Genomic DNA, 25,685 nt, shown 5'->3' with positions numbered 1-25,685 from the left:
AGAAATCTCATTGTGCATAAATGTTGTGACAGCATCAGTAGTCATCCTATAATATTGTTGTGATATTGATATCCAGTTATTTGGTAAAAAACATCATGATATATGATTTTATCTGTATCGCTGAGCTCTACCTGTGACTCTGGTTCCCTCTAAACTTCTCACATGCTTTCTTTCAATAAATGTTCAAATGATCCAATATTTAAAGATTAGAGAAAAAGTCCAAAAACTGAAAACACATTTGTGTATCAGAACTTAGTTTTTTCTTCTTTCCCATTAATCATCTCACCCCCCCTCAATTAAAGATTTCTGAGGGCACACGTCCCTCCGCTGCTTATCCAGCTCCACTGGTTACCTGAAGCTGCTGCAAGTTCAAGTCTCTTATGCCTACAGAGTGATTGTTGGGAACGCTCCCACCTACTTAAATGCTCTTGTAAGAGCACATGTTACACCCCCCCCCCCCCCCCCCCAGAGAGCACCTCCTCTCTTAACTTACAACTACTTAGCAGTATTTATTTATTTATTTATTTATTGTTACACTAATGTCTCTGTTGTAATGTAGCTTGAATGTTATTCTCCTCTGTAAGTCGCTTTGGATAAAAGCTTCTGCTAAATGACTAAATGTAAAATGTAAATGTTTTTAAATAACACAATGTGATTAGTAAACATAATTCAATGTATAATTGATCTTTGTTTTTATATATCAGCTGTTAATAAAGTGTGTTAATCTCAGTATTGATCTGTGGTTAGAAACAAACCTTTAACAGCATGTAGTTATTTAATTATTCATCATGTTCATCTGGAGAATCTGAGAACTATTATTATCATTATTATTATTATTTCTTTATTATTATTATTATTATTATTATTATTATTATTATTATTATTATTATTATTATTATTATTATTTAATGATAATCTGTTGCAGTGTGTCAGTTCTGTATATTATTTGAACTTTTAAAAACCTTGATTAAAACTGTGAATGCAACAAAGTTTTTGTTTTTAACGTTTTAAATATGATATAAATAAATACCGTGAACATTTCTTCCTGTTGGTACAAAGTTTTTATGGTTACACCACTTAGACATTTTTGCCATAATCCTCTAATATATTCTCTCTAAATGGATTAAAAGCAGAAATTTGATGCTGGGTCCACAAAAAAAGAATGTGTGAAGTTATTCATACGTTTATTTTCACATTTTAACCCTTTAAATTTAAACTAAACCACATGAACACTAATATAAACCTCACTGACCCAGACATCTATAATTTAAATAATAAAATATTAATCTTCAAACTTTAAATAAATCTGTGTTAATATCACAGCGCAGGTCACGTGACGGCCGGTATAATCAGTTAATGTCATAAACAATAAATTATTATTATGTGCCGCTCTGCATGCTGGGAGATGTAGTCATTCTGAACGCCCTAAAAACCCTCAAACAGCCCGATCCTCCCCTCACAGCCAATCACAGCACTCCTATAACCACACACACCTTTCCTTCCTTCCTTCCTTCCTTCATGTCTTCTTTTCCTTCCTTCCTTCTTTTGATTCCTTCCTTCCTTCCTTCATGTCTTCTTTTCCTTCTTTCCTTCCTTTTTTTCCTTCCTTGCCTCCTTGCTTCCTTCATGTCTTCTTTTCCTTCCTGCCGTCCCTTCCTTCCTTCCTTCCTTGCTTCCTTCATGTCTTCTTTTCCTTCCTCCTGCTCTAAAAAAACCCTCAAACAGCCCGATTCCTCCCGTCACAGCCAATCACAGCACTCCGATGACCACACGGACCAATCACAACACTCCGATGACCCCACGGACCAATCACAGCACTCCGATGACCACACGGACCAATCACAACGCTTCACATCCCCCGTGGTCTCCCCCCGACCCAAAAACCAATCCGCTCACAACAACATCGGTGACGCGGCCTCTCCACTGCGCGTGCGCACTCCGTAGACAGCTGATAACTCATCTATTATGCTACTCCGCTAAATAAAATAAAAACCTTCCAGAAAGCAGAACCGGAGCCGCCGCTGGACGCACCGGAGCACCGACATCTCAAAGTAAACACATACTCTCCTCTGTTGCCTGTACCTGCGGGGCTGTAGCGGGGTTAAGGAGCCGTTGTGGAGCAGTTTTATGCAGCAGCGGGAGGGAAGAAGCTTGGCCGGTCGGCGCCTTCAGACAAAGCTCAGCTAACACGGCTAACAGCTTATTAGCTAGCCAAACACCGACGCAAATAATGCATTAAAACCTACTTTTATCACCGATTCTGTAGTTTATAAGTAATCAAATATCACCATATACTCTTTTCTGTTCCCGCTCATGCACCTACACTCCCGCCAATAATCGCTTTTAATGACATTTTACCGCTTTTTGGGGGTGAGTTAGCTTAGCACTAGCATTAGCCTAGCCTAGCTCCCTTAGCTTGCCCGCCATCTTTTTTTTTTTAAAGCGAGATTAAATGATGTTAAAAAACGGGCTGCAGCCGAGGCACGCAGCGAGGGTTTCACAGGGTAATTCAGCTGTTTATGTGTGGATGTGTGCGGATGGTGGAGCTGTTGTTTATTTAGGTGGTTGTTTAGCGGGTTAGCTCCGCTTGTTAGCCCGCTGAGCATGCAGAGCGGAGCCGCAGGTGTTAGAGGGAATCTGGTCACCGTGTTATCTGATGCCCCTCACCTATGTGTCTTCCTATAAAAGAGTTTAAATGTAGTTTAATCCCCTTTTAAATACATATTCCCCTGTGTTCAGTTAAATAGTGTTCAGGAGACTCATTCACCTCCCCCTAATGTATGTTGTTAATGTTAGAAAGTCATCAATTAACACGGTCACTAGTTTAAGTGATACACTGGACTCCCACATCTGTTGATCTCTCCGCTCGCTGTTTTCAGAAGGTTTCTGCAAGGTCTTAAAAAGTATTACAAAGTCTAAAATTTGATAATTTCAATGTTGGGTCTTAAAAAGTCTTCAATACGTCCATATGTTGCACACTAGGTCTTACATTTCATTTAGTTAAGTCTGAAATGTAACTTGTTGAAACGTGCAGAAACCTTGTTATAGAGGCTTTTATTTTAATGGTTTGTTTGCTGTGTGACAGACAGGTTCAGGCTGAGGAGGCTGTGTTTATCTGTCAGTGTGGCTGAGTCTTATAACTACAGGAAAAGTCCAGTTTTTAAGGTCCAGATGTGGTGACTGTGTTATCTGGTGACTCTCACATACACATCCTCCTTTTAAAAGAGTTTAAATGTAGTTTACAACCTTTTGTTAAATACATACTAATCAGTGTTAAGGAGACTCATTCACCTCTTCTAATGTATGTTGTTAATGTTAGAAAGTCATCAGTTTACACGGTCACCAGTTTAACCGAAACACCGGACTCTAACATCTGTTGATCTCTCCGCTCGCTGTCTTCAGAGAGTTTCTGCAGCTTCTTAAAAAGTATTAAAAAGCCTAAAATATGATAATTTCAATTTTAGGCGTTAAAACGTCTTACATTTAATTCTTATTGGGCTTAAAAAGGTCCTAAAAAGTCTTAAATGTAACTTGTTTAACCTGCAGAAACCCTGTTTAGAGGGTTTATTTGAATGGTTTGTTTGCTGTGTGACAGACAGGTTCAGGCTGTGTTTATCTGTCAGAGAGGCTGAGTCTCAAAACTCTGCTAAGTTTCCTTTAACTGAGCTGAGAGTCCAGGTGTTTAAGGTCCAGGTGTTTAAGGTCCAGGTGTTTAAGGTCCAGTTCTTTAAGGTCCAGGTGTTTAAGGTCCAGGTGTTTAAACCTCCACACTAACAAGATGCTGCAGCGTTACAAACACTTAGTTAACTTTCTGCTTCTAATCAGTGAGATCAATAACTCTGATGTCACAGTGAAGCTCAGTTTGTCTTTCATTGAGTTATTTAGGGTCTTAAAGTTTGAGATGTTGAGCTTGTTCAGATGATGCTCAGCAGGTGTGTGCTCGCTAATCTTCATTAAAACCTGTCAGACCTGAGTAGTAATGATGAGTAGTAATGATGAGTAGTAATGATGAGTAGTAATGATGAGTAGTAATGATGAGTAGTAATGATGAGTAGTAATGATGAGTAGTAATGATGAGTAGTTGTAGAAAAACACGTTGAGTTACATTTTGTGCACAAATTAAATTTAAAAACACACTGAGTGGATTTCAAAACATGTGAAAGACAAACCAGAGTCATCGTTTAGTTTATTTACAGAATAATTTGCAAGAAAACAAACAAAAGTTGTTCATTTTGCAGCTTCCAGCGTCTCCTGTTTGTTTTAAACCTGTAAAAAACTCTGAGGGGAAAAATACAAGTTAGTAAAGAAAACACGTCGGAGTTAAAAAAAACAAATTACTGACTATTTACAACTATTTTTTTTTCAAGCTAACATTTGTTTCCAGTTTGAGTTTCAATGTTTGTCTTTAATTTAGTTTTTTATGATCTGAAAGTTTGAGATTCAGAGTTTTTTCAAATCCAAAATTTTGCAGCTTCCAGCGTTTCTGGTTTGTTTTAAACTTGTTAATAAACTCTGAGAGGAAAAATGTAACTTTAGTAAATGTGTAGAAATGATGTGAAGTTGTTACATTTTGTGCACAAATTAAAACCAAAAACACAGAATTTTAAAAGCTTTCAGTTCATTAACAGAATAATTTGCAATTTTACAACTATTATTATTATTATTTAGTCGTTGAGTTATTTTTTAAGCAGGAAAACAAACAAAAAATCCTAAATTTTGCAGCTTCTAGCGTCTCCAGTTTGAGGTTTTGATGCTTTTAGATGTTTTAAACTTGTTGAGGTAAAAAAGTAAGTTCATAAATGTGTATAAATGATGTGAAGTTGTTCAATTTTGTGCTCAAATTAAATCAAAAAACACTCAGAGGATTTTTACAACATGTGAGTTACAGTTGAAATTAACAGCCGAGTAATTAATTAGTTTATTGACAGAATAATTTATAATTTTGCAACTATTCTGATTATTAAGTAACTGTTGGGAGATATTATTGAATCCTATCATAAAGTCTGAAGCTTTTCAGATGTTTAGATGTTTTAAACTTGTCAAAAAAACTCTGAGGGGAAAAAAGTAACTTAGTAAACGTGTAGAAACGACATGTTATCGATTAGTTTGATGGAATCATTTGTTTATTTTTAGTTATTTATTATTCCATCAAACTAATCAATAACTCGGCTGTTTATTTCAACTGTAACTCACATGTTTAAAACCCACTCTGTGTTTAATTTAATTTGTGCACAAAACTGAACTCAAACGTGTTTTCTTTACAATTTCACGTCGTTTCTACACGTTTACTAACTTACTTTTTTTACCTCAAGTTTAAAACATCTAAAAGCATCAAAACCTCAAACTGGAGACGCTGGAAGCTGCAAAATTTAAGATTTTTGTTTGTTTTCTTGCTTAAAAAATAACTCAACGACTAAATAATAATAATAATAGTTGTAAAATTTCAAATGATTAAACTGATGACTCTGGTTTGTGTTTCAACTATTAAACAACTTTTAAAATTGTGTGTTTTTTAATTTAATTTGTGCATAAAATTTAACTCTAACATATATTTTCTACATCATTTATAAACATTTATGAACTTACATTTTTACCTCAAAAGGTTTAAAACATCTAAAATCATTAAACTGGAGACGCTGATAATTTAAAGTTTGTAGTTTTTCCAGTTTGAGGATTTTATGTTTTTTTCTGTCTTTATATAAAATCAGTAACTTTTGGCTCGTTGCTGAAATATTAAAAACTAAATAAACAGATAGATATAAACTTTATTGATCCGCTTGCAGCTTAATACACAAAGACATCAAAGAACAATAAACTAAAACATTAAATACTAAAATAAGAACAACAGGTCTGAGGACGAGGCTTTGTGATAAAGTGCAGAAATAAAATAAAATAAAACTAAAAATATAAAGTTTAAATATACAATTTAAAGTGAGTTTAGTGAGTTTATTCCAGGCCGTGGCTGTGAGGGTCTGAATGACTAATCCTGATATTATTTATAGATATGATGAAACATTCTTGTCTTTATTGATTAATCCGATCGGTCCGAGGCGACTCCGTCAGTAAATAATGTAATCTGTTAATATTTACTTTATTAAAAGACGATTTAATCATCAATCAATCAATTAAACAAAAGGCTGATTAAAAGTTTGGTGATCAATAAGTCGTTAATTTATTAATTTAAACATCATTATATTAAAATGCTCAGTTTGAATCTATGAAATAAAAATGACTTTTTTTCAGTTTTTCTGGTTTAAAAACAAAACAATAATTTAATTTATCAGCTGATCGATTTATAAACATATTAATAGATAATCAATAGTTTATTAGCCACTAATAAAATAACAGTTACATCTCAGGAAAGATTAAAAACTGGAACTGTAACTAAAATAATGTTAAAGCTGAAACTAATTCTGTATATTTATTGATTATCTGTTAATTTGAATGATTGACGTCATGTTTGACTTTTCAGATTTTTATTAATCAATAATGAAACTAATCAATAGATCAAACTGAAGCTTTGACTCATTTAAAGAACTTTTCTGATATTTAATCGACTGATCAATTAATGAGAAAATATTTGACATGAACAGATTAATCAATAATGAGAATAATTGTTAGTTTAAACCTGTTGATCAGTCTGATTATCAATCAATTAATCTGTCATTAAGATAATTAACGTGTAACAGGAAGTCGTCATGGTAACGTAGAGCTGCTTTGATTGGTCGAACTTTTGATGATGTCACTGATCGGTTTTAACGAGTTTCTGATTCATTAATAATCTTTGAATTGATCAATAATTATGATTAGTTGCAGTTTAATTAGAGAAACAGGAAGTGGAGAGATCAATCAGTTAATCAATAACTAATCAATTAATTTGTGATGGATGCTGAATTGTTTTATTTATAGCCCGAGCTCAACTTTGAATTTATTGATTAGAAGGAAAATAAAATATTGATCAGTTGAAACTATTCAGATTTATTGTGGATTCATTTCCTGTCAATTGGTTAATCGATTGGTTAACAAAGTAAAAGACAAATCATCATTCAGACCCGATTATCTTCATTATTGATTATTTTCATTATTGATTATTTTCTTCACGTTTGATCAATAAAATATCAGAAAAGTCAAAGATTCAATTTCCTGTCAGAAAGAAAAAATTCACAATAAGAGTCTGAATAAGAGGAAGTAGACTTTTATTCTGAAAGAATGACGTGTAACTAGTATTGATCAGAGTATAAATGTATTGAGTATTGATCAGAGTATTGATCAGAGTATAAATGTATTGAGTATTGATCAGAGTATTGATCAGAGTATTGATCAGAGTATAGATGTATTGATCAGAGTATAAATGTATTGATCAGAGTATAAATGTATTGAGTATTGATCAGAGTATAAATGTATTGAGTATTGATCAGAGTATAAATGTATTGAGTATTGATCAGAGTATAAATGTATTGATCAGAGTGTTGATCAGAGTATAAATGTATTGATTATTGATCAGAGTATAAATGTATTGATCAGAGTGTTGATCAGAGTATAAATGTATTGATTATTGATCAGAGTATAGATGTATTGATCAGAGTATTGATCAGAGTATAAATGTATTGATTATTGATCAGAGTATAAATGTATTGATTATTGATCAGAGTATAAATGTATTGATTATTGATCAGAGTATAAATGTATTGATCAGAGTATTGATCAGAGTATAAATGTATTGATTATTGATCAGAGTATAGATGTATTGATCAGTATAAATGTATTGAGTATTGATCAGAGTATAAATGTATTGAGTATTGATCAGAGTATAAATGTATTGAGTATTGATCAGAGTATAAATGTATTGAGTATTGATCAGAGTATAGATGTATTGATTATTGATCAGAGTATAAATGTATTGAGTATTGATCAGAGTATAGATGTATTGATTAGAGTATAAATGTATTGAGTATTGATCAGAGTATAGATGTATTGTTATTGATCAGAGTATTGATCAGAGTATAAATGTATTGATCAGAGTATAAATGTATTGATTATTGATCAGAGTCTCTCTGTGTTGCAGGTCGTGAGATGGGAGTTTGTCTCCTCGGGGGAAACATCGAGCTGAACGATCAACACAAACGACACCTGAACTGAACACATACTAACACACACAGACGCGCACGCACACACACACACCCTCACACACACACACACACACACCCTCACACACCAGAGGGAGTTGGTTTTTTTTCACCTTCAGGCCAGACACTGCCGTCCCACGGTGCATTGCTGCGTCACCGTCGTCCACCATGTCGGACGCCCCCGAGGCTGCGCCCCCCAGCCCCCCCCAACTCACCAACCCGCCCCCGCCTGAGGTCACCAACCCCACCAAACCCGGCAGGTAGGATGAGTACCGCTAGAAACCTGAGAAAGTAGAGCTGTGGGGAAGCTTGTAAAACTACATGTAGTTCAGCCTGGAAGCAGTTTGAACCAAGTACAGCTAAAAAAAGTAGCTTTAGCAACTACTGATACTCATTATACTGATTTAACTCAGCGTTAAATAAATCAACATGAGGTTTATATGAAACTAAATATAATAAACTACCAAAAATTCACATGCCAGCAGAAATATGCCTCTCAACTTCACCATAGATATGTTGGTCAACATACTGTAGGTTCACCATGCTGGGTAATATAAAGAGAAAATGAAAATCCTTCCACAATACCCACTTCAGTCAGACATGTAAATCAGTCAACAAAACATGTAATAAATACAAAGAGGCAGACACATATTCTAGATCGTGTGTCTTGAACAACATGACGTCATGATTCAGGCCTTTTATCAAAGAGACTTCTGGAAAAACAATAATGGTAAAATAACATTTATATTATATAGGTCTTTTTATAAAAAAATATTTCATGTTATTGGCCAAAATTATAGTTTGTAAATTGAGTAGTTAACCCTTCTGTTGTCCTCAAGTCAAGGGAAAGAGGGAAGGAAGGGAGGAAGAAGGAAGGAAAGGAGGGAGGAAGAAGGAAGGAAGGAAGGAAGGAAGGAAGGAGGGAAGGGAGGAAGGAAGGAAGAAGGAAGGAAAGGAGGGAAGGGAGGAAGGAAGGAAGAAGGAAGGAAAGGAGGGAGGAAGAAGGAAGGAAGGAGGGAAGGGAGGAGGGAAGGAAGGAAGGAAGGAAAGACGGAACAGTCAAAACAGACGGGGTCAATTTGACCCGGGAGGACGACAGGAAGATTAAACTACAAAAAATGACCCAAAAAGTAGTTTAAATACTTGAAGCAGCACAAAATATGAATGTAGTTTAACTTCCAGCAAGTTACAGCAAACTGTAGTTAAGCTAGTTTAAGTCTCCCCAACACTGGTTACCGGCTGTATGACCCATTACCGGCTGTATGATCCGTTACCGGCTCTGTGATGTTTTACCGGCTCTCTGTGTTTGCGTCCTGCAGGAAGACCAACCAGCTGCAGTACATGCAGAACGTGGTGGTGAAGACGCTGTGGAAGCATCAGTTCGCGTGGCCGTTTTACCAGCCGGTCGACGCCATCAAACTCTGCCTGGCGGTAAGTTTCTGCGCCGGCACAGGAAACCGGGTCACTGCCGGTTCCCCTGAATACGCTGCTCAAAGAGATGGAGGAGCCTTACTGATGTCAGTATAACAGCAGCTCAGTTAAACTTCAGGGAGATCAATCAGTTTATTGATCATGAATCAGTTTCAGCTGCTTTGGGTCAAATGAAAGTGACAACAGGTTCAATGGAGACTAAAGGAAGCCCCCCCCCCCCATAAAGGGAGTGATTCTCCATGTGGTGTCCACAGACAGCTGCTCTCTCCTTCTCCTTCCTGACTGCTTCTTCTCTAGTTTGGTGTTCTGCTAGTGTCCTCCAGGATCAAGGTTTGCTGAGTCTCCCAGAACAGTATGAAGAGCAGGGAGGAGAAACCAAAAGAGCCGGACATCAACCCAGCAGCAGGATCGCTATCTGCTCCTTAGGAGGAACAGGAGGAGCACTGCCTCCAGAAGGCTGCATGTTTCTGACCCAACTGTCCCAAACAGCCTCCATGAAGGCGTCCTCTAGTGGGATCTGGTCTCACAGCCCAGCAGCTGGATCAGTACGGTTCTCTAACAGATGAGAGCTGCTTCACACTGAGCACATGTGACAGGCCTGAAAGAGTCTGAACGTTCTGCTGCTGAAACATCATCCAGCAGGACCTCCATGTCAGAGCCAACGGTTCCCTGACTGCTGTTAGGAACCAGAACCCTCAAAGACTGTAGGACTGAACTCTGCTGATGTGGGTTTTTAGCCCCGTTTCCATTAAGGAAGTTCCTGGTTAAATATAGGAGGCGGGACCTTTACAGGAACGTCCTCACTCGACCCTGTAGGCCGCTGCGTCTCCATTTATTTTCGTGCTTTCTGTTGACACCACATCCCACTTTGAGTTTAACCCAATCAGCATCGAGTCAACCTCAAGCCCCGCCCAGGAGTACCGACCCCCGAAGCAGGGACTCGTTTAGCCCCATAAAAGTTCTGGGAGATTTTCCTAACCCTTCCTGCTGTGGAAACAGGGTTTATCAGTACCGCCACAGACTGTCTAGGAGCTCAGTGACGTTCTGATCCAGGTCTGGGAGGACAACCCCCCCCCCCCCCCCCCGGTGGGTTGGTGGTTTTGGGTTCTCTCAGTAAAGATTTTACACTGAGATGTGAGATTTAAATGTTCCCTTCATTTCTTTGAGCAGCTAGCATCACAGGGGCTAGAACGTGTAGGCTGAATGCTAACAGGCTGAATGCTAACAATGCTAAGCTAAGCTAACCTTGTTGATGTTTGCAGGACTACCACAAAGTGATCAAGAACCCGATGGACATGGGAACCATCAAGAAACGTCTGGAGAACAATTATTACTGGAGCGCCAGCGAAGCCATGCAGGACTTCAACACCATGTTCACCAACTGCTACATCTACAACAAGGTACGCTCTTATTCTGAAGGGCCAGTCAGTGATGTTTGTATCAGTGCACGCGATGAGATTCAAGTTCAGTATTGTGAGATATTGATCAGATTTATTGATCAGATGTATTGATCAGTTATTGATCAGATGTATTGATCTCTGCAGCCCACAGATGACATCGTGCTGATGGCTCAGGCTCTAGAGAAAATCTTCCTGCAGAAAGTTGCTCAGATGCCTCAAGAGGAAGTTGCTCTGCTGCCACCAGCGCCGAAAGGGAAGAACAAGAGCAAACAGCCCGCTGCTGCTACGACGGGTACCACAGGTACAAATACTGCTAATACTACAAGTACTAATACTGCTAATACTACAAGTACTAATACTGCTAATACTACAAGTACTGCAGGACTAATATAATAAGTACTGGTTAGTACTACAGTACTCATACTTCCTGTTCTGTGTTTTTCTGTCCATCAGTGAGTCAGCAGGCCGAGTCTTCAGCCTCCCCTCCCCCCTCATACCCCTCCCCCTCCCCCTCTCAGACGCCAGTCATCTCGACCACGCCCACACCGGTACCAGCCACGCCCCCCGTCTCTGCCCCACAGCCCCCGGCAACCATGATGCCCTCTGCACAGCCCGTCGTCAAGGTAACGGCCTTGTAGTATGCGATGGCAACACATGACCCAAAGTATAAAATATGACAAACACTGACTTCTCTCTCTCTCTCAAACAGAAGAAGGGGGTGAAGAGGAAAGCCGACACCACCACTCCCACAACGTCGGCCATCTCTGCCGGTCGCGCCGACTCTCCGTCCGCTCAGGACACCAAACCGGCTAAGCTGGGTTCGTCCCGGCGCGAGGCCGCCGCACGCCCCGCCAAAACCCGCAGGGAGACAGTTGAGGAGGTGGCTGTAGGCGAGGTGGGAGCTGGCGGAGGAGTAGCAGCGGGGAGGAAGGCTGGTAAGCTGGGCGAACAGATGAAACACTGCGACGCCATCCTGAAAGAAATGCTCTCCAAGAAGCACGCCGCCTACGCCTGGCCCTTCTACAAGCCGGTGGACGCAGAGGCGCTCGAGCTGCACGACTACCATGACATCATCAAACACCCCATGGACCTCAGCACTGTTCGGGTAACATGTGACATCATCACTGTACGATAAATCAAAATATAGACACAATGTCAAAAATTGCATTAATGTACGATAAGTTGATTATATAGACACAATGTTAAAAAATATCGTTAATGTACGATAAGTTGATAGACATGATGTCAAAAATTGCGTTATGTACGATAAGTTGATTATATAGACACAATGATTCTGATAATTGCGTTATGTACGATAAGTCGATATATAGACACAATGTCAAAAATATCGTTATTGTACGATAAGTCGATATATAGACATGATGATGTTGATAATTACGTTATTGTACGATAAGTCTTTATATAGACACGATGTCAAAAATTGCGTGATTGTACGATAGGTTGATTATATAGACACAATGTCAAAAATTGCGTTATTGTACGATAAGTTGATTATATAGACATGATGTCAAAAATATCGTTATTGTACGACAAGTCGATATGTAGACATGATGATGTTGATAATTACGTTATTGTACGATAAGTTGATTATATAGACACGATGTCAAAAATTGCGTTATTGTACGATAAGTCGATATATAGACACGATGTCAAAAATATCGTTATTGTTATTGTACGATGTTGATAAATACACAAAATGATGTTGATGATTACGTTATTGTACGATGTTGATAAATACACAAAATGATGCTGATAATTGCGTTATTGTACGATAAGTCTTTATAGAGACATGATGATGTTGATGATTACGTTATTGTACGATAAGTCAATTTATAGACAGTGTCAAAAATTGCGTTATTGTACGATAACTCGATTATACACAATGTCAAAAATATCATTATTGTACGATAAGTCGATATATAGACACAATGTCAAAAATTGCGTTATTGTACGATAAGTCGATATATAGACACAATGTCAAAAATTGCGTTATTGTACGATAAGTCGATATATAGACACAATGTCTAAAATATCGTTATTGTACGATAAGTCGACATATAGACACGATGTCAAAAATGTCGTCATTGTACGATAAATTGATTATATAGACACAATGTCAAAAATATCGTAATTGAATGATGAGTTGATAAGTAGACAAAATGATGCAATGTCAAAAACATTGTTATTGTACGATAAGTCGATATATAGACATGATGTCAAAAATTGCGTTATTGTACCATAAGTTGATTATATAGGCACAATGTCAAAAATTGCGTTATTGTACGATAAGTTGATTATATAGACACGATGTCAAAAATATCGATATTGTACGATGAGTCGATAAAAAGACAAAATTATGCTGATAATTGCGTTATTGTACGATAAGTCTTTATATAGACATGATGATATCAAAATTTGCATTATTGTACGATAAGTTGATATATAGACACGATGATGTCAAAAATTGCGTTATTGTACGATAAGTTGATTATATAGACACAATGTCAAAAATTGCGTTATTGTACGATAAGTTGATTATATAGACACGATGATGACAAAAATTACGTTATTGTACGATAAGTTGATTATATAGACACGATGATGACAAAATGACGTTATTGTACGATAAGTTGATTATATAGACACAATGTCAAAAATATCGTTATTGTACGATAAGTTGATTATATAGACACAATGTTAAAAATATAGTTATTGTACGATAAGTCGATATATAGACATGATGTCAAAAATTGCGTTATTGTACGATAAGTTGATTATATAGACACAATGTCAAAAATTGCGTTATTGTACGATAAGTTGATTATATAGACACAATATCAAAAATATCGTTATGTACGATAAGTCGAGTATATAGACACAATATCAAAAATATCGTTATGTACGATAAGTCGAGTATATAGACACAATGTCAAAAATATCGTTATTGTACGATGTGTCGATATATAGACACAATGTCAACAAACTACGTTATTGTACGATATGTTGATTATATAGACACAATATCAAAAATATCGTTATTGTATGATAAGTCGATATATAGACACGATGATGTCAAAAATTGCGTTATTGTACGATATGTTGATTAAATAGACACAATATCAAAAATATCGTTATTGTATGATAATTCGATATATAGACACGATGATGTCAAAAATTGCGTTATTGTACGATAAGTTGATTATATGGACACAATGTCAAAAATATCGTTATTGTACGATAATTGGATATATAGACACAATGTCAAAAATTGCGTTATTGTATGATAAGTCGATATATAAACATGTTGATAATTACGTTATTGTACGATAAGTCGATATATAGACACAATGTCAAAAATTGCGTTATTGTACGATAAGTCGATATATAAACATGTTGATAATTACGTTATTGTACGATAAGTTGATTATATAGACACGATGTCAAAAATATCGTTATTGTACGATATGTTGATTATATAGACACAATATCAAAAATATCGTTATTGTATGATAAGTCGATATATAGACACGATGATGTCAAAAATTGCGTTATTGTACGATAATTGGATATATAGACACAATGTCAAAAATTACGTTATTGTACGATAAGTCGATATATAAACATGTTGATAATTACGTTATTGTACGATAAGTCGATATATAGACACAATGTCAAAAATTGCGTTATTGTACGATAAGTCGATATATAAACATGTTGATAATTACGTTATTGTACGATAAGTTGATTATATAGACACGATGTCAAAAATATCGTTATTGTACGATAAGTCGATATATAGACACAATGTCAAAAGCTACGTTATTGTACGATAAGTCGATATATAGACACGATGATGTCAAAAATTGTGTCATTTTACGATAAGTTGATTATATAGACACAATGTAAAAAATATTGTTATTGTACGATAAGTCGATATAGACATGATGTTGATAATTACGCTATTGTACGATAAGTCGATATACAGACACACTGATGCTGATAATTACGTTATTGTACGATAAGTCTATATAGACATGATGTTGATAATTACGCTATTGTACGATAAGTCGATATATAGATACAATGATGCTGATAATTGCGTTATTGTACGATAAGTTGATTATATAGACAATGTCAAAAATTGCGTTATTGTACGATAAGTATATAGACATGATGTTGATAATTACGCTATTGTACGATAAGTCTTTATATAGACATGATGATGTCAAAAATTGCGTTATTGTACGATAAGTTGATTATATAGACACAATGTCAAAAATATCGTTATTGTACGATAAGTCGATATATAGACACAATGTCAAAAATATCGTTATTCTACGATAAGTCGATATATAGACACAATGTCAAAAATATCGTTATTCTACGATAAGTCGATATATAGACACAATATCAAAAATATCGTTATGTACGATAAGTCGAGTATATAGACACAATATCAAAAATATCGTTATGTACGATAAGTCGAGTATATAGACACAATGTCAAAAATATCGTTATTGTACGATGTGTCGATATATAGACACAATGTCAACAAACTACGTTATTGTACGATATGTTGATTATATAGACACAATATCAAAAATATCGTTATTGTATGATAAGTCGATATATAGACACGATGATGTCAAAAATTGTGTCATTTTACGATAAGTTGATTATATAGACACAATGTAAAAAATATTGTTATTGTACGATAAGTCGATATAGACATGATGTTGATAATTACGCTATTGTACGATAAGTCGATATACAGACACACTGATGCTGATAATTACGTTATTGTACGATAAGTCTATATAGACATGATGTTGATAATTACGCTATTGTACGATAAGTCGATATATAGATACAATGATGCTGATAATTGCGTTATTGTACGATAAGTTGATTATATAGACAATGTCAAAAATTGCGTTATTGTACGATAAGTATATAGACATGATGTTGATAATTACGCTATTGTACGATAAGTCTTTATATAGACATGATGATGTCAAAAATTGCGTTATTGTACGATAAGTTGATTATATAGACACAATGTCAAAAATATCGTTATTGTACGATAAGTCGATATATAGACACAATGTCAAAAATATCGTTATTCTACGATAAGTCGATATATAGACACAATGTCAAAAATATCGTTATTCTACGATAAGTCGATATATAGACACAATGTCAAAAATATCGTTATTCTACGATAAGTCGATTTATAGACACGATGATGTCAAAAATATCGTTATTGCACGATGAGTTGATAAATAGACACGATGATGCTGATAATTACGTTATTGTGCGATAATTCTGTATATAGACATGATGATGTCAAAAGCTACGTTATTGTGCGATAAGTTGATATACAGACATGATGTTGATAATTACGTTATGTACGATAAGTCGATAAATATTGTGACAGGCAAGTCTGCGAGTGAGAACTTTAGGAGATCTGAAAGATTTACGAGTCAAGTGAAGAATGAATTTGTGATTTTGCTTTAAAATAAGTCTGAAACTGCTCCTGGTGTCTTTAAACTGCACTACGAAGTTTCTCTGTCAGACCAGGTCATGGAGTCGATGTTTCTACTTTTTATTAGCTCAGTTCACTAACGTCTGATATCTGACACATTTACAGTGTTCTTAGCATCAGATTCCCTCTTAGCGTTTCCCTGTTGAGCTGTGGTGTAACCATAGTAACACAAAGACTTTGGTACTAAAAACACTGAAACGTTGAAACATAGAAGATGAAGATTTGACTGAAGCTTCATATTAGCTTCAGATCAACTTTTGATAACCTTTCCTTTTTAAATATGACTGAATCATTTCATGTTTTATGTCTCCTCTCTAACAGAAAAAGATGGATAAAGGAGAGTACAGTGATCCTCAGAGCTTTGCGACCGACGTCAGGTTAATGTTCTCCAACTGCTACAAGTACAACCCTCCAGATCACGAGGTGGTGGCCATGGCCCGCAAGCTGCAGGTACGTTCAACCTCTCAGAACCTTCCACTATACAGTTCTAGCTCTACTCGGCTCGACTTGACGCGGTACGGTACCAGGAATTACAAAAAAGTACCTCCTCAACGTGAGCGGGGTCGTCATAGCAACGCTGCATTAAACTGCTGTGACTTCGTTTTATACGCGACACAAACACATGACCCTGATGGAGGAGCAAAGAAACGAGTAGAGTCGAGCTAGTACTGTATAGTGGAAAAGTGCCAAAACCGATCGCTGATCCGACATGATTTCATTAACATTAGAACGTGATTTCACTGACATTAGAACGTGATTTCACTGACATTAGGACATGTTATCAATAAACATTAATCTCTTTCTTTCTCTCTTCCTTTCTTTCTTTCTTTCTTTCTTCAGGACGTGTTCGAGATGCGTTTCGCTAAGATCCCAGACGAGGGCCTGGAGGCGTCGGTCCCGTCCACGACACCATTGGTTAGTAAAAGCACTGCCTCCTCTGACAGCAGCAACAACTCCTCCTCCGACGAATCGTCTGACTCAGAGGAGGAGCGAGCCACGCGATTGGCTGAGCTACAGGAGCAGGTTGGTGCTGCCGACCAATCACAGGTCAAGAACATCCTGGTTTTCTACTTTTTTTAACATAATTGTAGATATAATCAATGTTGAAAATGTTTAATTGTGTTTATTTTTGATTTAATATATTATTGTGATTAAACATCTTTAGATATCCATTATTAGTATCTTCCACCAACTGAAGGCGGTCCTTCATATTGATTAGAAGTGATAGATATTGACAATTAGTGTATTCCATCAGTTGAAGGCGGTGCACGAGCAGCTGGCTGTCCTGTCCCAGGCTCCGGTCAGCAAGCCAAAGAAGAAGAAAGAGAAGAAAGACAAGGAAAAGAAGAAAGAGAAGGACAAAGACAAAGGGAACAAAGGCAAGATGGAGGAGGAGAAGAAACCGAAGGCCGCCGCTCAGCAGCCCAAACCAGCCAATCAGAAGAAGGCGCCGGCAAGGAAAGCCAACAGCACGGTGACTGCCACCAGGTAACGAACCGCCGCCAGTACAACGGAAGCAGTAAGTTAATTCATGTTAAATTTAAGAGTGCGACCAATCAGAGTGAGTCTGTGCGTTTCCAGGCAACCGAAGAAAGGCAGTAAGACGTCAGGCGGCGGCTCGGCCAACGGAGACGACGGCGAGGAGTCGTCCCTGCCGATGTCGTACGACGAAAAGCGCCAGCTGAGTCTGGATATAAACCGGCTGCCGGGAGAGAAGCTGGGCCGCGTCGTCCACATCATCCAGTCCAGAGAGCCGTCGCTGAGGGACTCCAACCCCGACGAGATCGAGATCGACTTCGAGACCCTCAAACCCTCCACACTCCGAGAGCTGGAGCGCTACGTCAAGTCCTGCCTGCAGAAGAAGCAGAGGAAGCTACTGCGTAAGTACTGAAATACCACAAGTGGCTCTACACTGTCTCACTGTCTCTACATGATCATGAACATTAGGACACGATTTCACTGACGTTAACACGTGATTTCAGTGACGTTAGGACGTGATTTCACTAACATTAGGACGTGATTTCACTGACGTTAAGACGGGATTTCACTAACGTCAGGACGTGATTTCACTAACGTCAGGACGTGATTTCACTGACGTTAGGATGTGATTTCACTGACGTTAGGACGTGATTTCACTAACGTCGGGGCGTGATTTCACTGAGGTTAGGACGTGATTTCACTGAGGTTAAGACGTGATTTTACTGACATCAACACATGATTTCACTAACATTAGGACGTGATTTCACTGACGTTAGGATGTGATTTCACTGACGTTAGGACGTGATTTCACTAACGTCAGGACGTGATTTCACTAACGTTGGGGCGTGATTTCACTGACGTTAGGATGTGATTTCACTGAGGTTAGGACGTGATTTCACTGAGGTTAAGACGTGATTTTACTGACATCAACACATGATTTCACTAACATTAGGACGTGATTTTACTGACGTTAGGACGTGATTTCACTGACGTTAGGACGTGATTTCACTGACATCAGGACATGATTTCATTAACGTTAGGACGTGATTTCACTGACATCAGGACGTGATTTCTATAACATCAGGATGTGATTTCACTGACATAAGAACGTGATTTCAGTAACATCAGGACGTGATTTCACTGACATAAGAACGTGATTTCAGTAACATCAGGACGTGATTTCGGACATAATGGCGCTAATATGCTAACGTCGCTCTCTCTTCGTGTTTTCAGAGAAGGCAGCAGGAGGCGGGGCCTCAGGAGGCGGGGCTAGTCGTTTGAGTGGAAGCTCCTCTTCTTCCTCTGATGACAGCTCCTCAACAGGAACCTCCTCTTCCTCCGACACAGACTGAACACACCACACACAGTCACACACATGTTACTGAACACACAAACACACACAGAGGTTTATTCATTCTACACACACACACACACACACACACACACACACACACACACACACATTCAAATGCAGGAACTAAATCTATACACACTGACGCTCATGTAAACTTACATCCTGAACAAACACACAAAAGACAGAGATACACACTCTGAACTTCGTACAACAGACACACATACACACATAAATATATATAAAAATATATACCACACACACACATACACACACACACACACACACAGACTTGGAGACTGTATGTAAATAGGCTGACCTGTTTTTTAGCACCTAGTGTTTTTTTTTTTTTTTTTTTCGTTTTTTTGTTGGTTTTTTTGTTTCTTTCCTGGAGGAATGCAGACAGACAGAAGAGTAGAAGAAGAAGAAGAAGGAAGCAGTGACTTCTCGGCAAGAGAAGAAGAGGAAGGCGACGGGCAGCCTGTGTCTGCTCGGGAGTCGTGTTGATCCTCTCTGAACACTCGTGGAGGCTTCCCTTTTTTTTCTTCTTCTTCTTCATCCTGGACGGCCGGCTGTGACCCCTGACCTCTGACAACATTCCAGAAGCATCTATAGAGCATCATGGGAGAGGAGGAGGAGGAGGAGGAAGAGGAGGAGATCTCAGTGGGGTTTTACATAAATTCAGGTTTTCCTTGAGTTGGACGAACACAGAAAAACTGGATCCTAACGAGGAATCCGAGGAGCCAATCAGGTTGTTCCTACAGTCTGGTCACATGGTCACATCTGCAGTAAAGCAGCAGCTGGAAGAACTGGAACAGTCTTATTTCCAAAAAAAAAAAACTTGCTGCAGAATTAAAATCCATCACAGTCAGAGTTTAGTTATCATGTTTAAATGATGTTCAGGGATTGAAACTGAGCATTATCTTCATTATCAATTCATCTGTTAATTTTTGTTTTTTGTCTATTAAATCAGAAAAATGGAGCTGGAATCACACACTGGAAATAATTAATTGATGATTTAAAATAGTCGGTGGTTAATTAAATAGTTGCAGCTGCAGATCAGAGTATGATGTCACTCTCTTGGAGCCAATAGGAAGGCAGTAAAGGCTCACGGTGAAGTTTAAAGTTTGGTTTTAATTTTGTCTCAGTGTTAAAAAAAAAGAAGTAAAATAAGAATGAATAAAGTGACTCTGCTGCACAAACACAGCTTTCAAATGAGTCCCAATTAAATGTTAAAATAAAGGCTCGTCAGGTGGTGATGTTGATAGTTTAATCCTTCAGTTCAGTTTATTTAAATCAGCTGCAGCACGGTAATAAAAACATCACTGCTGTTTGTGCTGCTGGTGATATAATAAACTCACTATCCTCTTTTATTAGGAACACCTGTGCTATTTAATACAACAGCTCTGATATATTATACATTTATTAAGCTCATGCATTATCAGGAAGGAGATGATTCTACTTTATGTGTATTACTGAGCTCATAGTGGGTGATGGTGGTGTGTTATATTGACTGTTCCTATTATTTTGTCCCCATGTATGTTCATGCAGTGGACAAAATATTAAAAACACAGATGAATATAATGCTCCTTAATACACCACCATCACCCACTATGAGCTCAGTAATAAATAAAGTAGAATAATCTCCTTCCTGATAATGTATAAACTTCATAAATGTATAATTTATATCAGAGCTGTTGTGTTATATTGCACAGGTGTTCCTAATAAAGAGGCCAATGAGTGTAAATAATAAAATAAAGTAGCTGCAGCTCTCTGACTCTGCTGTAGTTGCATCGCTGAGGAAGACGAGCGGCTGCGAAGACGAACAACGTGCAGGATTAAAAAAAGTGGATCTAATGAAAGTTGAGTCGAGTGTAAAAACTGACGTGGGATCAGTTTCAGAGGGACTTTTTTTTTCTCGTCGTCTCTCAGATCTGTGACGTCATTGGTCGGAGCCTCCTTGTTGTGAAAGCGTGATGTCACTGCTGAGGTTGAGATGTTGCGTTCAAGTACGCTGACGGTTGTTAGGAAAAATCAAACCAGGAAAAATGATCCGAGAGTTTAAAATCAATCTGATGATGAAATATTAATTTAGAAGAATAAGAAACTATGTTGGGACACAGGTCATAAAAGCTGATGAGCTGATTGGTTGTTGATCAGCGTTTGTTTTGATTGGTTATAATTAACGAGGGGAGGAAGTGATCAGCTGAGTCTCTAAAATCTGACTGATGGATTTTTTTATTTTTTCTCTGCTGCAAGTTTCATAAAAAACCTCCTGAGATCAAACCTGAGCTCCTCTGTTGGTCCTGAACCAGAACCCACAACCTGTCTGTCCCTGGGGTCAACATGTGTGTGTGTGTGTGTGTGGGGAGGGGGAGGGGCCCGAACCTGAACCTGACCCCCCCCCCACTTTAACCTGCCGCCGGCTCTGTCAGCAAAGAACAAGATAAACTTCTTTCTTTCTTTTCTTTCTTTTTTTTTAACACTACATTTCCTTTTATTTTATTTCTTTTTGATTTTTCAGGTTGTGTGCTGAACTTGTTTGTGTCTTATAAGGTTCTCAATATAAAAATGTCTTTGTACCGCTGTCCTGTCCCTCACCCCCCCCCTCCCCTCCCCCAACACCCCGCCAAAACAAAACCACTTACTGTAACACAGACTTCCTGTCAGGGTTTAAACTCAAAAGACTGTCACCAAACGTACAGAAGCAACCTGATCAGGCCTCATTTTAAAGTATTAGGTTTAAAAAATGTCCAAAAAATTGTATTTTATTTTATTTTGCTGATTTGGAAGAAAGGACACATTTCCACCTACAAAATAAAAGCTTTGAGGAAACAAAAAGAAAAGTTACAACGATAACGAAACGAAACTGTTTCAGTAAATGTTTTTAAAATAATTTAATCAATTATTTTTTTTATATATATAATTAGATAATTTAGATTTTAAAATATCTATAAAACAAAAAAAAAATAAGACGGGAGACGGTTTTCTTTCTGATCGGCAGGTTTTTATTTTGTTAAATTGAGGCAAGAAAGCTTTTTTTTTTTTTGTGTATTTTATTTTGAAGCTGCGACTTAGCAGACATGTCACTTCCTCTTCCGAGCGAAGCTTCGTACGATCTTTTTTTCCCTGAGTTTCCGAAGTTTCGTCGTCAGTTTCGGAGCTCGAACCTCGTCTGTCTCGCCGCCGGCTGATGCTGTGACATCATCGCCGTGGTAACAGCTAGGTGCAACACTCTGCTCTGATTGGTTGGTTGTCCTTTTTATTAAATATTATTATCATGTGACTGACGCGTCTCTGTTGGTTGGGAGTTCAGAATTCCCAATTCTCTCATCGTGTACCTGAACGCAACATCTTACCTGGAGTGGGCGGGGCATCGGGTGTGGTTGTTTTTTTTTTTTCTAACCACGTCGTGTTTGTGCCGCCAATCAGATCAGTCGGATGGAAATCACGTGACCTGTCGACCCACCTGTCTGTCTGTCTGTTGACGCGGAATTTAAATAAAGGTCTAAAAAGGGTCCCGATCGATTTTTTTTTTTTCGTTAATTCACGCAGCTTCTTTTTTTTTTTTTTTTTTTTACATTTCATCTCATTTTAACAAAAAACAACAAAAACATACTCAAGGTCCGACTTTTTAGTGGCCTTCCTCGGCAGGTGGTGGTGGTTACGGGTTGTCATGGCGACAACATTTAGTAACGATACGAAGCGATCAAACACAAAAAGAACCAATAATGACGGACAGACAGACAGTGCGTTGCCACAGTAACCTCTGTTCGTTGTTTTTTTTTTTTTTTTTTAATTTTTTTTTTTTTTTTTTTTAGTTTTATGGTCGAGCTTTGATGCTAATAGTTCATTTTTTGTATTTTAATAAGAAAAAGGAAAAAAGTGATTTTATGTATTTGCATGCACTCCGGCCGTACGTTCTTTCTTCCGTATGTTTCGAGCACTGTATAGTAGCTGTATAGTAGCTGTCTGAGGTTTAGGATGAACTCCGCTCGATAGAGTAGAGACGCAGAGAGAGAGAGAGAGAGAGAGAGAGAGAGGACGAACTGACGAAAACCAACAAGTGAATTATTTGATGTAATTACTGATATGGGATCCTTATTTTCTGAGTTCATTTGTTTTCATAAATAAACACATAAACTGACCCAAAGACTCGACTCTCATTCACACTTCCTGTTTCTGGAGCCTCAAAGGTTCAGGTTTCCATCAATGAACAGGAAGTGTTTCTCACTGATTCCTGTTTAGACCGACCGTTACAAGATATTACAGTATTAGTACTGTTACCATAATATTACTGCTGTTACTGTAGTATTATTACTGTAGCAGTAGTTTTACAGTACTATAATAGTTACTTTAGTTGTAGTATTATTATTATAGTAGTATTAATATTACAATAGTAGTACTAGTATTACAGTAGTATTAGTACTATTACTGTAGTAGTATTACACTAGTATTAGTACTACAGCAGTATAGTACTATTGCAGTCCTGAGATCTGAAGGTGAGTTAAATATTTAATCCAGATTTGGGGTCAAAGGTCATGTATGACATCACAATGCGACCAGATGATTTTCAGATTAATCAAAACAAACAAACTTTGACTCATAAATCTGCTGATTTCAGACTTTTTATTTTTATATTCTCTATAAAAGCAAAAGTTATAAAAATGATGCAGCAGATCGACTCTACTTCCTGTCAGCAGCCAATCGGGTTTCAGAATAAAAGTCAAAGGTTAAAAAAAAAGCAGATAAATACTGACGGAGTTGATCACAGCGTCTCATTTCTATACATGTTAGAGTCTGTTATATAAACACCAGCAGACTCACATTACACACTAAAGGGTGTGTATCTCTGTGTGTGTGTGTGTGTATATATGTGTGTGTGTATATATGTGTGTGTGTGTGTGTATATATGTGTGTGTGTATATATACATGTGTGTGTGTGTGTATATATGTGTGTGTGTATATATACATGTGTGTGTGTGTGTGTATATATGTGTGTGTGTGTGTATATATGTGTGTGTGTATATATGTGTGTATATATATATGTGTGTGTGTGTGTGTGTGTATATATCTGTATGTGTGTGTATGTGTGTGTGTGTGTTCAGAATAAAAGTTAAAGGTAAAAGCAGATAAATACTGAGTAAGTTGATCACAGCGTCTCATAGATTGAGTGTAATACTGCGTGTGAACACCAGGGGGCAGCAGACTGTCACATTACTAACTGTTGAGCTGCAGATGGACTCAGACCTTCATCAGGTTATTTTATTAAACTAAAAGTAGAAACCATCTAAAATAAACTCGTCGACCTTCGTGGACCAATCAGATCTCACGACAGTCTGACATCACTTCCTGAATAAAGTCTTATAAACGTAAAAACTACGATACAAAGATCAATATTTATATTTTCAGTATCTGATTCAATTCTGGTTGGATTTTGTATATTTATGTGTGTCTGTAGTGTTTGTGTGTGTATTTATATTTGTGTGTGTATCTGTGTGTAGAGAGTGTGTGTGTAGTGTGTGTGTGTAGTGTGTGTGTGTGTGTAGTGTGTAATGAAACTATAAAATGGTTCCAGATGAATCTAGTTTCTCCATTTGTCTGTAAAATAACACTGATGAAGGTCTGAAGATGTGTGTGTGTGTATATATCTGTGTGTGTGTCTGTGTGTGTGTGTGTGTGTGTGTGTGTGTGTGTGTGTGTGTGTGTGTGTATCTGTGTGTGTGTGTGTGTGTGTTCTCTCTTATTGATGCTAACAGATTAGCAGCTAACTTTGATGCTAAACGACTAAAAGTGATAAAACTCGTCTGTTTGATAGAAAACTTTTGTTGTTGTCATAGAAACGATAAAAAAGCATCAACACAAATAAACCTGATTATAAACATAAATATATATAAATATATATTTATGTTTATAATCTCAGTGCTGCCCCCCCCCCCCCCCCGTGACGGGAGAAGAACTAAATAAAATCCTGTAAACAAGAGTCAGACTTCTGTCCTGGTTCTGGTTCCTACATGACGGAGCAGATCCTGGACCGGCCCTCTGGGTCGTCCGTGCCCCTCTTGTCCCGGACCAGCACGGCCTGGTTACCATAGCGACTGTACCAGGAGGACTGGCTGCGGCTCAGGTAGTTGGAAGGAGGAGCCGCCTCCAGCTGCTGCTGCTGCTGCTGCCAGATCAGCAGAGACGTGTCCGAGTACCGGACCCGCCAGAACCCGTCTGACAGGGCCTTCTCTGCAAGGGGGGGGGCGACCCGGACCGGGAGCAGGAGCAGGGGGAAGAGCGGCACCAGGTGGAGCAGGAGCAGGACTGGGAGCAGAACCGGTAGGAGC

At 37.8% G+C, this 25,685-nt stretch overlaps 3 protein-coding genes across 4 annotated transcripts in view; 2 read left to right on the top strand and 1 right to left on the bottom strand.

The window, feature by feature from the left end:
• Positions 1-25,685, top strand: part of LOC133979436 (uncharacterized) — a 1,726,912-nt gene that overhangs the window by 597,288 nt on the left and 1,103,939 nt on the right. The window lies entirely within an intron of this gene.
• Positions 1,950-20,718, top strand: LOC133978604 (bromodomain-containing protein 3-like). 2 transcript variants are annotated; one of them, XM_062416883.1, is made up of 12 exons: positions 1,950-2,051; positions 8,066-8,386; positions 9,446-9,557; positions 10,820-10,957; positions 11,102-11,258; positions 11,411-11,580; positions 11,667-12,062; positions 16,845-16,973; positions 17,364-17,546; positions 17,779-18,011; positions 18,105-18,403; positions 19,236-20,718. In XM_062416883.1, exons 2-12 carry the CDS (start codon positions 8,295-8,297, stop codon positions 19,352-19,354), a joined length of 2,028 nt encoding a protein of 675 aa, XP_062272867.1. In that variant the 5' UTR covers positions 1,950-2,051; positions 8,066-8,294; the 3' UTR covers positions 19,355-20,718. The 2 variants fall into 2 exon arrangements, with proteins under 2 accessions (XP_062272867.1, XP_062272866.1); XM_062416882.1 differs by having other exon boundaries at positions 17,364-17,570.
• LOC133978751 (putative uncharacterized protein BRD3OS) overlaps positions 25,364-25,685 on the bottom strand; it is a 3,200-nt gene continuing 2,878 nt past the window's right edge. Inside the window, exon 3 of the mRNA XM_062417064.1 lies at positions 25,364-25,662. Coding sequence (XP_062273048.1) covers positions 25,364-25,662 — 299 coding nt within the window. The remainder of the gene's footprint in view (positions 25,663-25,685) is intronic.

The sequence above is a fragment of the Scomber scombrus genome, chromosome 4 (genome assembly GCF_963691925.1).
Source record: "Scomber scombrus chromosome 4, fScoSco1.1, whole genome shotgun sequence".
Lineage (NCBI taxonomy): Eukaryota > Metazoa > Chordata > Actinopteri > Scombriformes > Scombridae > Scomber > Scomber scombrus.
This window is presented reverse-complemented; position numbering and strand designations above follow the sequence as displayed.